At 38.5% G+C, this 15,384-nt stretch overlaps 2 protein-coding genes across 6 annotated transcripts in view; one reads left to right on the forward strand and one right to left on the reverse strand.

The window, feature by feature from the left end:
* MGAT4A (mannosyl (alpha-1,3-)-glycoprotein beta-1,4-N-acetylglucosaminyltransferase, isozyme A) overlaps positions 1 to 5,877 on the forward strand; it is a 79,622-nt gene extending 73,745 nt beyond the window's left edge. For 2 of the 3 annotated variants that reach the window (XM_010575756.1, XM_010575755.1), the window contains 4 exons: positions 1,197 to 1,275; positions 3,554 to 3,620; positions 4,661 to 4,773; positions 4,931 to 5,869. In XM_010575756.1, the coding sequence (XP_010574058.1) occupies positions 1,197 to 1,275; positions 3,554 to 3,620; positions 4,661 to 4,773; positions 4,931 to 4,957 (286 nt within the window). In that variant the 3' untranslated portion in view covers positions 4,958 to 5,869. Of the gene's footprint in view, positions 1 to 1,196; positions 1,276 to 3,553; positions 3,621 to 4,660; positions 4,774 to 4,930 lie in introns of all 3 variants that reach the window. The other variant, XM_010575754.1, reaches the window with a different exon arrangement.
* The window catches only part of UNC50 (unc-50 homolog (C. elegans)), a 31,901-nt gene that overhangs the window by 16,318 nt on the left and 199 nt on the right, over positions 1 to 15,384 (reverse strand). Inside the window, exons 2-6 of one of the 3 annotated variants that reach the window (XM_010575751.1) lie at positions 14,680 to 14,963; positions 13,660 to 13,780; positions 11,628 to 11,767; positions 11,450 to 11,551; positions 10,572 to 10,870 (exon numbers count right to left, since the gene is read on the reverse strand). In XM_010575751.1, the coding sequence (XP_010574053.1) occupies positions 10,734 to 10,870; positions 11,450 to 11,551; positions 11,628 to 11,767; positions 13,660 to 13,780; positions 14,680 to 14,959 (780 nt within the window). In that variant the 5' untranslated portion in view covers positions 14,960 to 14,963 and the 3' untranslated portion in view covers positions 10,572 to 10,733. Of the gene's footprint in view, positions 1 to 10,571; positions 10,871 to 11,449; positions 11,552 to 11,627; positions 11,768 to 13,659; positions 13,781 to 14,679; positions 14,964 to 15,384 lie in introns of those variants that run through there. The other 2 variants (XM_010575752.1, XM_010575753.1) reach the window with 2 other exon arrangements.

Raw genomic sequence — 15,384 nt, forward strand, 5'->3', positions numbered from 1 at the left:
AATCAAGTGATAATTTCTGAACTAATTTTGGCCCTGGCTGGTGATGTATTTAATGTCAAAGATGGTGCTTACTGTTAATTTCTCTGAGTTCCAATTGAAGAAATGTTTGAAATGTGTTGATAGATTTTTACATATTCATTTAAATGTATTAAAAGTAAAATAGGCTTGTTAAAAGTGGCATCTGAGTAGGTGTAATATCTAGGTAGTTTTTGACAGTAATCTGAATAAACTCTGTGGTTCACTAGAAAAAATGGTAAGTAATGAACAATTTTTCAAGCATTGATACCACCTAGTGGTAAAAAATATTGTTACTTGTTTACATAATGCGTATTCAAAAGAATATGAAGTTTGTGTTCTATATAAAGAAAGGGGAATTAAACTGTGTCTTTGGTAACATTATCTACACGTGAGTAGTACTGCAAAAGCTGTTTGAGAGTGGGCAGCTAGAATTCAAACACTTGCACGTCACTGCTTGATATGTGTAGGGATGGTTTTGATACAGTTTTAAACATACTTACTCTGTCCCATTTAAAAAAAAAAGAGAAATTTCATTAAATGCACAACTGAATGAGGGTAACGGGGACTTTGTACAGGTATAAAAGGTCCTTTTCCGTGTGTGTATACATGTCAAAAAAAATATGCTTTTGTTTAAAAAAAAAAAAAAATCTGTCTTTGGAATAGAAGTTTGAATTCAAGTAACATTAAGGGTATGGATTGGGAATTCCTGGGGAAAACTGGCCTGGCAAAATGTTGACTTTGTTAGGTTCCCAGAACTGGTTCAGAATGGATCTGCAGAATTCATCCTGTGGGCACAAGGAGAGAGTGCCATGGTGGGGAGCGATGGGGAGAGGCTGAGGGAAGGCAAGGCTCCTGCTTCTGGAGGTGATGCCAGTGCGTGCCAGGCAATAATGACTACTTTGTATAATGCAATCTGTCAAGATCAGATTATGGAAACTACCTTTCTACATAAAATATCGCCCAGCTAATCTTTAAAAGATGCAAAACTTTAGCCCTTTCAATTACTGTTGTATGTGAAACCATCTTTCATTTCTTATCACCAGCTGATGTAGGTCCAGTATAAAAGTTACGTTTATCATTCTAACATCTGTAATCTGACTATTAACATGTAAGATAGTAACTTAGCTAATTCTGACTGATGCGTGTAGACTGTTTTATTTTTCCCTTTTCATTTATAGGTACTTGTTTCACAGTGGCAATCCAGAGCATCCAGGAGACATACTTCTAAACACAACTGTGGAAGTTTTGCCTTTTCAGGTATGAATTTATTGATTTGTGTTTTCTCCAGTACAGGATAAAAGCAAAACCTCTTAATTTTATTGACTTTTTTAACAGGGTGAGAGAGACATGAATGCTCCTTTTTTTTAACTGTAGGATTATGCTCTGATGCTCCCATACTTTTTCTTTTTTTAATTGGATCTATTAACAGAAAACTGTTGTAACTATTCAGATGTTCATTCAGAGTGCAGTCTGCTACAAGTACTGTTGGTGATTTGGAGGTGAACAAGCTCATTTTCTCCCAATTCACTGCTACTATTGAGAACAAAAAAATAAACAATCTTCCCTCTTCTGTGTATTTTGGAAAATGTGAAAGCTAAGTTAATCTGCTTTTTGACTTAGTAAAAAAGTCTTGGTTTAGGAATTGACACACATCCAAACTTTACTTAGATACTGAAATATCTAGACTCTTAAACCAAATGTGTTCCATTCTCCTGATTACACCCCACCCCCCACCCCCCATAAATCAGTCTGAGGGGTTTTTTTCCTCAGGAGGGAACTACATTATCTAAAGTATATTCTTGCTTGAAGCCAGATGGTAGGGGTTCTTTTTCCTCAATTAGATAATATAGCTAACCATTTATATCACAAAACTCTGTGAGAGGATTAAGATATTACTTCAGACAAGTTTATTTTATTTAGTATTAAAATAGCAAAGGGTTCATATCTTCTCCTATACACCTGGTGTGGGTATCTTGAAGCCTGTGCCTAAATTACTATACGCTGAATCTCTTTTCTTTTTCTCCTTCCTTTCTTTAAAAAAAAAAAAAAAGAAAAAAAAAAGTAAATGATCATGGAGGAGTTCACTTCTCCATTCTTGCAGTCTGCCTTCCTAGGAGTGAGTAAAAATAGGAAATTCTGACCACCTCCACCCCTAAAAAGAAGTTTGTCAGTTTGGTTCTAATTATACAACATGATATGTGTGGTATTATATCATATTGTGGGATATTATATCATATTATAAGACTTATGGGTTTTGTTTCTCAAGACCTTTGGAAATATATTCAACCACAAAAACAGCAGCAGCCCTCATTTCATCTGATACCACAAGAATGCACAAGATAGTAAGAAAAAATGTGCATCAAGCATCTCTTTTTTGGCTATACTCGGCTGTGAGATGTCCCTCAAACTGGAGCATCCCTTAAGGAAGTAATGCTACTGAGCTTCTATTGCTATTGACACAATTTGTAGAAAGGTAAACTGGAAATTCTGCATCTGGCCTGTTCCTAAGCCATTGGTGTCAGAAGAAAATGTCACCAATGTGAGGACAGCAGCTGCAGAATGATAGGTACACTCCTGAGGGAACTGTTTCTCTACCATGCACTCCATGGAGCTGGAAGGCCATTCAACTACTTCAACACTGATCCTCCTAAGCAGAATTTGGGAAAACAAAAAAAACCAACCCTTAAAAACCAGAGTGCCCCCAGACTGGATTTGTCTGGGACTCAAGCAACACACTAAAAAAAACCCCAACCCCCCAAAACGAAACTAAAACAAAAAAAACCCCACCCATCCTCCAAAATGCCTTCCAAGCCAAAAAACCCCACCCCTTTTTCAGCTTTTCTCCCTTAAAAGTAGGAATTAAAAAAGAAAAAAAGCTGATGTATTTAATCTCCTGTTTTGTCAAGCATTTTTAATTGATTCCTAGGGAATTCCTACAGTGGGTCTTTTAGTATTGGATCATGTGATCCTGGTTGTAATTTTCCAGCTGTTTTTGAAGCTCTGGTCTACAATTTAATTTTTCTGTGCTTATTAAAGAAGCTTATTGATACCCATCACTTTTTAGTGAGGCAGTGACAATTGCAATGCTTCCCTCACTGGTCTGATGGCTTTTCATCTCGCCCAAATTCATACATCAAAAAGTTAGCTGTAAATTTCATTTGTCCTGAGAGAGTTCTCTGGCTGAACCGTAGGAAAAGGTGGCAAGATCCTGCCTTTGCTTTTCTTCTACTGTATATGCCAGTATCTGCTATGTATTCTGTTCACGTGGCAGTTACCATGCAAGTTACGTGGGGCACTTAAAGTACTTCTTTTTTCTACTTTGAAGCCAAATACTATTCAGTTCTGGAACACTGCTGCTTTTTCTTTTTTTTTTGCGTTGGCTTGTCTAAGGCTATAAATAACTGTTCTAGGCTGGTTCATAATTATTTAGAAAAGATGGATGCTGAATATATAACAAGAGTGCACACACATTTGTCTTTCCCTGGCAAAGTCATATGTCAAAATAAATTATCTCATTTATGCTTTGTTGTTCTAGAATGAAGAACTGGTATTAAGCAAAGAAACCAAAGACAAACGCTTAGAGGATGGTTACTTCAGGATAGGTATGTCACAGTGGAAAGAAATGTGTATTATTACTATTGCAACAGTTAAGACATTTTCATTAAAACCAAACCAAACCTAAAACTGAGTTTTGATCATTCATTTTTGGTTATGTGACCTTGTAGGCTTTACTTAATATTGTTTCCAAATTTTTTTCTAAGACAGATGTACTAAACAAAGATCTAGCCTGACACTCTTCATTGTAGTGCAGCTACATCCAACTTCTGTGCCAGGATTGATCACCCAGATTATTGTAGAGGCATTTCCAGGTTGTATAAGATCACCTCTTCTGTCCTGTGACAAGTGCCTCTGTGTGAGCTGTTGTGCTTGGCCTGGATTTGAACCCACCCTACAGACAATCAGCTGTCTTGTCATGGGATGAGATTGGCATTTCCATAGCCAAGCGGCTGTTGGGGAAGGTGTCTGTTGTCAAGGAAGAGAAATTTTACTCATGGATTGCATTTAGCTTGCTGGACATAGGTTGGGCACCCCTGTTACCATGAAAGCAAGTTTTTTCATCTTAATGAATTGCAGTTGCTGTGTATATATTTTAAGTGTAAAGTCTAACTGGGCTTTTAAACTGGATTCTTATTCATCCTAATAAAATTGAAGATCCTTTAAATAGGAATATGTTAAGCATGAATGATATCCCTTGTCCTTAATCCTCCTTGAAAACACGTAAGTCAGGGGCTTCATGTTTAGTTCCATATTAAATGAAAATCTGTGCTGAAATCTTCCCAGAGTGTGAGGTGCTCAACCCCTTAGACAGTTCCAAAGTTTTTATTCTTACGTATAATCCTGTTCAGATTGGTGTACTCTGATGATACATCCCATCTTATTTGCTGCTGCAAAGCTGAATCTGATACCTAAAATCGCTGGCTGTCGTTTGTTTCAGGAATGATACCAGTCAACCCTATAGACACCAGCAACAGGTTTCACCTCTGAGTTGTGATATTATAGATACATTTTTCTGGACACAGATTTTGTACTTTAGTTTGTTGAACAGGAGTTAATTGAAGATATACTTTTGCTTATTTTGCAGGGAAATTTGAAAATGGTATAGCTGAAGGAACAGTTGACCCCAGCCTAAACCCTATTTCATCATTCCGCCTTTCAGTGATACAAAATTCAGCAGTTTGGGCAATTCTGAATGAGGTGAGAGGTGGTATAACCTTTTAAAAATAAAACTGGTAAATGTGAGATTTCTTCATTCTGTCAGTGTGTTGAAGCTCAAAATTTTGGCTAACACTGAAAACAGTTACCTCTTATTACCGAGAAACATGACTTCTTTTTTTCTGATTCTCTATTTCAGATTCATATTAAAAAGATTACAAATTGATCATGGAACTCAGCTTTAGAGGAAAAAGAAAGAATCCTTGAAAACTTTTCCTATAAAATCTGGCGTCCTTAGCAAGTCACAAATCAAAAATACTGAGCATGCACCTTATTCCAGATTTCTTTCATTTTCACTTGAACTCTACCTCTTGTGAAATCTACTGTAGATGAGAAGATTGTACTTACCCCTTCTTATCTGATCCATCCAGAAACTGATGCTCCACACTGATAATGTTCGTCTGAGGCTTAAGTTGTCCTCCACTTTAATGTGACTTTACCATCTTATGGTTACAGAACCCTGCTACGCTTAACCTGTACTATTTTGATAGTATAGTAATATAGAGAAGTTGTACATATTGTTACATTCCTTGAAGAAGAAGAAAAAAATATAATTATTGTTAAATATGTTTTATGAAGGGGGTACTTTCGGAGTTCCATTTATTTTCTATAACAAGAACCCTCTTTTATAGACTGTCAGGGATATATATTAAAAATGTTAGGGATATTTAATTTATTAAAATAATTTGAAAAGTACATATTTTTATGCAGTAAAATTTTAAATTGATATAGTTTTTTTTATGAATTCTCTAGTTTAAGTTATCTTTCTACATTTTTCTTTGAAGATGCAAACATAAATTAATACCATATTTCAAATATACTGCCATGTTTAAAAAAACTAGATTAAGTTTCTAAATTATGTAGTTTTGTACACAGAATCTGAATGATGTTCAGAGGCATTAACAGAGTTCTGAAGAGCATTATTCTTTGGGGCTATGAAATTCCACTATGTACAGTTTGTAGCCACATAAAGAGCATGCTGAAATGTCTTGTTTCATATTATGTACTAAATCTGCAGTGATTTTAGATTGAATCCATTGCATTTTAGAGGAGTTTTTTCAATTCCAAACAGTTCTTTCTAAAAAATCTTTGTAGACATTTCCTAGCCTGGACAAATTCATTTTCTGTACTGAAAAAACTCATTCTCTGGCTTTGCTTTGGAGTGAGAGAGGTTACCTTTTATCAAAAGAATTAATAGTAATCAGATACATTTGATCTAGAGAGGTCTCCTTTTTTAAAAGTTCTGTTATTGCAGTGTTTATTTTAGATACATTACAGTGAGTAGTTATGGTTTATTTTCTTCCGTTGTTCAAGAACAAGGTTTCAATTTGACTCCTTTATCGATGGGCATAGTAACTCGCACTAACTTTTAATAGGAACTGAATTTGGCCTCAAGTTAGTACCCTGCCTTTTCGTTTCAAGGGAAACAACAGTGATCTTAAATGAATCAGAAACTTGGTCAGGAACAGAAAGCGGTTTGGATTAAATCCAGAGTGGAATTGTTGCAGTACTAATGCTGCCGCTGCTCTTGAGTCCTTCTGCTTAGGTGCTTATTTGTAAGGACACCAGCATGGGAAGATTTAAGTTACCCAGTCAGAAATGGTCAGGGAGAGGCAGAGATTTCTCTGTAATAGGAACGAAGTACCTGATTGACACTGGAGGGAGGCATCTATTCTGGCTTGGGGATTCTCAGCTGTGCTGTGAACCAACCTCCTTTAACTGACATCTCGAAAGCCAGCCCCAGTTTTCCCTGGAGAAAAACCCCTCCGTTATCCCTGACATCTTTGTGGTCAGGGCACAGATGCACAAAACCTGTTGCGAGGTCCCTGATCTAGAGTGGGGATCTTGAATTTGTATCTCCAGCATGGAAGTTCGACTAACAGATTTGGCCTCTTTTTCATTACATACTTAAAAGGAGCAGGAGCCTAAACCTGACTCTCCAGCACTGCAAGCCATCACCACTGGGATATAGAGCCAACCTGTCTTTTCTTCTCCCTTGGTGGAAAATTGTGTTGTAGCTGTGACAGTTCAGCAATATTCAAGTTTAAGAGCTTAACTACTTCTACAGACCATAGTCATTTTGGTTTAGCTATGTTGTCTGGGGCACAGGGAAGACAAGATTTGTACACAGAGGTAAGACCTTCTGTTTCGAAGTTGAAGAAAATTAGAAACAAGGCAGGCCTTGTTTACTTATTTCTGATTGTATCAGATGGTGTAAATAAAATGTAACTTGGAAAGCTTGTCTTGTCAATAGAGACTGTGGGCATAAGCTAAGCACTGGCCTCACAAATGGAGTTTATTCTTGGATTTAGGAATGTGGGTGAATACGCTCAGAATCCTGTATGAATCTAGCCTATTCTGGTGCCGCAGCCCACTTCGTTGTATGTATAATGCCATGCCATCAAATTATTGCCATGCAATGGCTTTTTATCACATATTAGCTAGCAAAGGTCTAAGAAAGTATTTAGGTTTTCTTCTCAGCTGTGCCTGTGAACGAATGATGCAAGTATGTAAACTATAGCTATTTATTACAATTTAGATTGCAGAAATGTTAGATATTGCAGTTTTTTAATAGAAGTAGTTTTGCTGACAGTGACTTTCATCTTTTTCCATGAGTTCAAAAGTTTACCAGTACTACTTATTTCAGAAAGCTGTGTGCTTATTCTCAAAGCATCACTGTTCCTGATGTTTCACAGTAGTTAAGATGAATCATTGCTAATATATTTAAATATAAAGACACCTTACCACATTGATTGCAGGACTCTGGTTAACACGATATTTAGTTTTCAAAACTGTTGAGATTAAATTTATCAAAGACAACAAATTAACTAGTGCTTGGTAAAATACGTGTTGTTTTTTTTTTTTCCTAAAGATTGTTGTATTTTTATTACATTGTACTAGAAGGAATTGGAAATACTCTTGGCTGCTTTAACACTTTAAATGTTCCTGAGCTTATACGCTCTCTAAATAAACGTGCCACATTAATACAAATTACGTTTCATAGATTCAGGTAAATTCAGACCTGGTGTAATCAGATAGTTCTGCAAATTTGCTTGGAAGTTTTGCTGAAATAGAAAAAGCAGGGAAAAGATTTTCTATCTAGTTATTTCTGCATAAAGCTATTTTGGGCTGTCTACCTTTCAAATTCCAATCCTCAAGTCAGGCTAAAGTGGTGCAGGTCTCCTTCCTGGAATTATGGTGAAATAAGACTGCTTTGGCTGTTTGGCTCAACAGTCATTATGCTCAGGCACTGTTTATGACTGGGTATGCTCCCAAGGGGCTGGTGTCTCTTACTCATCCCAGTCTAAGTTACAGTATTACCACAAGAGTTCTCAGCATCTTAAACCTATTACCTGATTTTGGGGAGGTTTTTCCTACATGTATTTAGTTCCAAGTTATTTTTGTTGTGGCCTTAAAAATCCCCTCTAGGCCACTGACTCTTACAGTAATCAAATAATGGAAAGTGTTTCAAAATAAACTGCATTGTTCTATGATCCTGTTAGCTCCTTCTGATGCTGTTAAAGCTTCAGAAAAGAGAACTTTTGTAAAACCAAAGGCATTACCAGAAACCTTCATTATCTGGGCAAATTATTCTTAACTTCTCATACTGGATGCCAAACAGCCTGGCTGATACAAGCACTGGCTTTTCTGAGCTGATCAGGATTGCTCTGGACCAAGGAAATACAAGACTATCAGTATAATCTTGCTTTGCTCATTCAGTGGGTAGTCCTACTGAAAACTGTAAATAATGTGAACAGGACATGATCCCAAATTAGCACTTTTTATTTTTTGAATTAAAGAGTGTTTCTAAAGCACTGTATAAGGCTTTGTGCTTTTGCAGGCAACTCAACCATGTATTTGCATTGATAGAAAATATTCCTATAGATACATTTGTTTTTTCTTAACTGAAAGATGGCTTAGAAAAATTCAAACAGATAAAGCTGTGATTCATGGACCAATAAAAGACTGGACTCTTCTGTATGTTGCTTCTTGTCTAGCTGTTTCAAAAGCAGTTTTTAAATACCTTCAGTCAGCTTAGAGCAAAGCAATTTATACTTTGCCCATGTGATACATGATTCCTTGAATGGGCTGGAGCATGGAGTCTTTGGCAAAATTGAACTGTGTAACATTTTTTCTTCATTTTTTTCCAAGTGTATTATCATTTTGGTAATCTCTATTTTTTGTTGGAAATATTAGCTCCAGATGAAGTATTGTAGTAATTTGTAGTTTGCTTCCAACTTGGAAAATACTATTTTAGTCTTGTGGGGGGAAAAAAAGAATTAAATCTCTTTAAACCTTGCTCCCCTGAAATAAATTAACCCTAGGTTCTGTATTTGTTCTTACTAGGAAGGATGCATTCTGAAAAAGCTAAAGTAACTGTAGTAGAAATGGAAAAGAACCCTTTTGTTTTTCAGTCATCTTTACAATCACCAGCATAATGCTGAAAGGTTATTAGACAACTGGTGTTTTCAGGCTAGCATTGATTGCTGATGTAAGAAACACACCCCATACAGACCTGATGAATTAGTCTTTGAGAGTGTCACTTTTCTGACCTTAGTGGTCTCTTTAAGGGTTTTGCTGATTTCTGCTGTAAACAGTGAGCTGCTAGAACTTAAAGCAGCTCAATTTTGAGAACAGTGAAGCCTTCTTTCCAGGGGACAAAATTTGGTATCTCTAAAGGGAAGGTACACAGGCCCCGAGTCCTTCATTGATTTCAATGGTATTGCACCATAGGGCACTAAATATGACATGTTTTTACTGTTGAACTGAAGTGGGTGATCACTGGTGCTAGGATTCCTGTTAGGGAAAAGGGGTGCAGTTAGGCTGCAGCTGCCTGCAGGACAGGAGCTCGTGCTGTTAGGCAGGGTGGGAGCAGGTCCTGACTGGAATCCTTTGCCTTCCATGGATCCAGCAGTTCAGTGCTTTCCTTGTTAAAAGGGGAACGTTGCTCAGCATCTGCTGAGAGGGGAACATAATTCTCTTCACGCCTTAACAGTGGCTGAAACACACAGTACTGTAAGATGCACTGCCAGCATATTTGGTATTTTAAGATAAATACAGTTTTTCCTTAGAGATCAAATTCTAGTATTGAGTCTTACTGTAACCAGTTTACTCTTGCGTTGTTTTGGAAACCAAATCCTAGCAGAATCATCTTTCATATTGAACGCTGCTTTGGAGAGTCATTATCTTCATTTTCCAGAAGGTATTGTCTGTGACAGTTTGTACTCCTGCCTTGTGGACTTGCTACAGGCTCAACTTGTACTTTCCTTCCATGTTCATTGACCTGCCACTCATACTGGTGGATGTAGTAATACCTACTGGACTTCTAGAGATCGGGTTTAAAAACTTGCTGCTATATTTGGAAACCTGATATGGGTCATGTTAATTGTGCCTTTCATCACTGTTTCTTCTGTGTGCCGGAGTTGTCCATGTATATTTGAAGTGGTCATTAAAATAAATCTGTTCTCAATTTCTTTCATAAAAGGAGGGAACAGTTCTGTATCTACAGTCAGTTGTTGCTTTACCATCGCAACACTACTAAGATCTGTACTTCCACGCAGTCCCAAGGCAAGGTATTCCAATATTATTCTTACATAAAACTGCTTTTTGGTGTCACTTAAAACCCTCATAATGTAGAGCTTATGCCAGTACGTGCAAAATACCTGCAGTAAGAGTTATGCTAAATAGACTTGTTAAATTTAAGCTACAGAGATGTACAAGTAACTTGTTTTTAGGAATGTACTGCGAAGTATTTGAACAAAATTGCTAACATGTTTACTGTTGTAAATATTTTAATAAAAAAAGGACACTTCAAACTTTTTTACACAATTATCTACAATAAAGAGAAATTTACAACCATTTACAAAATGTTCTTAACTTCTTTACTGTCAAGACAGCTAAGATAAAAACAAAATAAACATTAGATACATGAAGTCCTGGTTTTATTTCACTCTGTATTTATAAAAGGAACAAAGCATCTTGGTGAAGTTCCATCCACATGCCAGTGAGATCAAATAGAGCATGATGAGAAGTGCAAATGGATACAAAAGAATAGCTGTGTTCTTCAAAAAGGGCAATGCTGAAACAGAAGCAACAATGGAAGCAAGTATAAAGCAGTGCTCTTTCAAAAAAAGGTGCTTCCTGTAGCATGGCCTTGGGGGAAGACAGATAGATAGCAAGAAAAAAATAGTACTGCTCTGCCAGCCTTCTCAGAGGGGTGGGTTTGTCATCTCTGCCCTACTAGTCCTACCATTATCACAGATTAAAGAGTACTTGATAACTGGTATAGGTAATGCCCTGGGAAACTGTTTTACCTAAAACTCCAATCTTAAACTCACTACAGCATTTTTATTCAAGGTGAACACTTTGAAGTGGATTTACAGAGGAAGAAGAAAACCAAGTTGCAGTGCTACAGGTCTAATACAAGAAGGGAAGTTGGTATGGTGAAGAATACAAATTCTTTGGTTAAGATGTCCACCCAGCTGGAAACATGGATTAGCAAATTTCTATCAAACTTCTTTTACCACAAAGAAGGAATTACTTCAACAGCCAGCTGAGCCTCTGCTTTACAAATGAATAGACTAAGATCAAATTAATAGGTTGAAATCGTGCCCTTGATTTTAGTCAAACAAAGAAAAAAGAAGTTGCTGTTACTCACCACTGTATCCTAGAAATGTCACATAGATGTAATAGCCGATTGCAATCAGCCATAATGTATTCCCAACAAAATACCCAATGACAGAATCAGATATGATGACATCTGCAAGAGACAACTACTCTCAGCTGTTTTGACAGAGCATGATTTTGAAGCAGAGAGCACAAAATATTCTACTTACAGTTGATGAAAAACAGCTGGATAAAATGCAAAATGACTAGAAGTGGATAGAAAGCATTCAGATGAACATCAAAGGCATATCCCCACTCCACATCATAGTCTCTGTTCTGCTGCTTCACCAAGTACTTATTAGAAATGAACCTACATGAAAAGATATTTAAGAATGTTGTTAATGTGAATCTATAAAGCTGACTGACAAAACATTGGTTTGAGATAGATAGTAAGCCAGAAGCAATCCTAACTCTCTAACCTGACAAAGTTTCTGCTATATGGGAGAAAAACATGCAAGAATTATGCAGACCAGACTTATCATTAAAACATTTTTGTTAAAACTGTAATTACAACCCTTGCATTCAACAGGCAGTTGAAATACACTGCTGGTAATACAGAAACAATTTTTTTTTTTTTTTTTTTTTTAAAGATCAGTGTTACAATTTTATCGATGCAGTTACAAGTTCTCAGGCAGCATGCCATTTTTGTTTGTACACACTCACACAGATGACTTCAGAAAAGTGCTTGTACATGATCAGTACCTCTCGCACAGAAATGGTTTATTTCACCCCTACAGAAGTGGCACACTGCGAGGACAGAAAGAGAGCAGGCTAGCACTCTTAAGATGAGCCCATTCTCCTTACTGAAAACAAGCGCTAATGGAAGACGCACTGCCTGGTGTTACAGACTACGGAACAAGCCTCGAGACTTCGTTTTCTTCAGCTGAAGTTCCACTGACAGACATCCCCTTTAGAGGAGGAACAAGAAGTCAATATACACTCAGAAGTAAGACTTTAGATACCAGAGCATTCATGGTAGCTTCCTCTGACATGCTCTTTGCGCTAAGTGCAGGGTCGGAAAGAGGCAGAGCCTGTGTGCAAGGTGAAAGCAAGAAGGGGTTTAGACTCATTAGGAATGGGGGGAGCTTTTGAAAACAAAAAGGTGAGCCTGCACTGGAAGAAGAGACTTGGACCGAATTGGAGCCAGGCAAGTGGTATTGAGGCCTGCAGGAAGCCGACTACAGGACAGAGGAAAATCAGCAGATGCTGAAGTTTGTCTGGGTCAGGAGACTGCATCCTGAATCACAGATTGCTGGAGGATGGCAGGGGAAAGCATTACGATATGCTCTTCCCTGAGCAATTTATGAGTTGCTGTCCCAGGCAGGAGAGTAGGTCAGACTCTCTATCTGACTCTATCTTTCATCTATCAGCTACAGTTCTTTTATGTGCCCCATCCTAAATTTTGCAATTAGAAGTGGGAGTTCCCAAGGTCACTGTTTGAAAGGAATCTACCCCTTTTCCGATCGGCATCAGTTTGTCAGCTCCATTGCTAAGAACTCTTTTAAGTACCCTTGCTTCCTTAAGTTCTTGGTAAAATAAAAATTCTTTCTTTGGTGCCCTCCCCTTGCCATAGTGCAGAAACAGTGACTTCCCGTGGTTCCCTTGCTGGCACAGAACACATCTCTAATGTGCTGATGCCTAAGCTATAAACTGACTCGCTATTGCCTCTCCCCTTCTGTAAGCCTCTGGATGTTTCAGGCTAAGACTGGCAGCGACTACCACCGAAGCAACACAGCCAACATGCGTGAAATAGAACAGACATTGCTTGTAGTGGAAACAGCTAAAATCTTCAGCAAGAAGCATGGGCCAATTGTATATTGCCCTACTTAAACATAATCATCCTCAGGCTTACATTACTTAAGCTGTTCAACCAAAATAAGGAATGAAGAATTTTTTGATCACCACATTTTTTATTTAGCATAATTGCTGAAGATTAACCAGCTCAAGAAGAAAACAAGCCAAAATGCTCATCATAATCCAGACTTTCTGAACACTCATCTTTTGCAGGAAATAGTAAAGAAAAAGATGTGTTCTTTTTTAAAGCAACATTTTGAAACAGTTACCCCAACAGCACAAAACCTATAGTCAATACATACTTTATAATTTTGCCCCAAACAGAGAACCAAGTGTCTTGCAAACAGCAGAGGACTATCCTGTATCCAAACAGCAATACTGAACTCAGTTTCAGACATCACTACTTACCACATTAGAGTTGCAATCAGGAGGCCAACGCCTACACAGTCTATGAATACAACCCAAAGTAGCAGCTTTATTGTTTCAAAAAAACCCATGTCCAGCACAAATCCAAATCCTACAGTAGACACTGAAGGGAGAAAAAGATTATTGAAGTTAGCTGTGGAAAAGAAAGCATGAGATCTTAAACCAGTATGGGTTTTGAGTATACTGTTACAAAATCTCCAGTTTCCTTATTATTTTTCTCCACAAGATTTTCAGTCCGACAGCTCAATTTTTTTCACCAAAGACTAGGTATAATGCAATTTATTCATAATGTAATCCCTTTCACAGATTGGAGAACACTCATCTGTACTTGGGCTTAATGATATAACAGCAAATTGTATTACTCCGCGCAAACTATTTTTAAAGAATTCACACAATGCCACAATAGAATATTCTTTGTGTTATAAAAGCTCCTTGTGACCCAAATCATGTGTGTGGTGATACATACTTTCATTGCAGAGTTAACAGTTTTGATATTACTAACAGCAACGTGCTACGTAACAGAAGACTAGAATAATGCTTCTTACTGCGTTTTCAATTCAATCAAAAAATTACATGAGACACTGTGTTTATAGCTTAATTCTGCAATATACAGAATCTCACCAGGGTCTTTATTGTAAAAACAGTATTTTTTCCGTAATGTTCAGAAGAAGGAAATGTTCGGTATTTTTTAACTAAAGCACTGCTGTGTGGCATAGGTTTTTATTCCTGTCTGTAAAGTTACAAAGAACTATGTAGTTTGAAATGCAACAGAAAATGCGTTGCAATAGAGAGGTTCATTCAGGACTATTAGCATTAGTTACGCCTCCTCTGTTTTCTAGTTTTCACCTTAAATTTCTTGTATGCTACTTTGATTAAAAGATAATCCATGTGGATTTTTTGTCCTTTTTGTGTGTGTGTGTGTGTGTGTGAGATTAGGGGGGCCAGGAATGTTCATCCCTAAACTCTCCCTCCCTCTCTTTTATGCTATTCCCCTGCACTCACCGCAGAGCCAGATACTGAGAAGCACTAAGAAAGCAGGATCATCTCTTGCCCATTGGTCCTTCGTCTGTTTTCTGTAGTGAAAGTTCCTATAAACCCTCTGTGGTGAAGTAAACAGGTAAAGCATCTGCCAAAGAGCAAACTCGAAGTCCATCTGTCGGAAGTGGAAGAGCCTCCGCAGGTACTTGTAGCGTTTTGCCCCAGCTGTGTGCCTCGCAGCATCTCTGGGACTCAGCGCACCGTTGCCCTGGCTCCGAGAATTAACTGACGTGGTTGGCAGCATCTTGCTGAAGAAGGGATTTCGAAAAAGAGGCATTTGAAAATAAAATCACGCGACGCGGGCCACACCTGCGACACTGACGTTACGAACCCCCCCATCCCCCAACCCCGTGCAAGTACACACCGCGGCTGCGGGGGAGGCAGCTCTGCTCCCCGCACCGCCCCTCAGGCGGCCCCGCGACCTCGCCCCCGTCTCCTCAGCCCCACGGGGCCGCTCCCGGGAAGCGGCGGGCTCTCTCCGGGCAACCCCCCCCCACACACCTCTTCTGACGATCGCAAACGCCGTTCGAGGCCTTGACGGCCGACGGGCTTCACGGCAGGCGAAGGGCCGAGACGCGCGGCCAGGGGCAGGGGAGGGATGACCGGCCGTCCCCGATCGGCCTTCGGCCCACGCCAGCCCGCCATCGCCCGAAGGGACCCCCGCCGCCG

The sequence above is a fragment of the Haliaeetus leucocephalus genome, unplaced genomic scaffold, assembly GCF_000737465.1.
Source record: "Haliaeetus leucocephalus isolate CR32 unplaced genomic scaffold, Haliaeetus_leucocephalus-4.0 Scaffold495, whole genome shotgun sequence".
NCBI classification, from domain to species: domain Eukaryota; kingdom Metazoa; phylum Chordata; class Aves; order Accipitriformes; family Accipitridae; genus Haliaeetus; species Haliaeetus leucocephalus.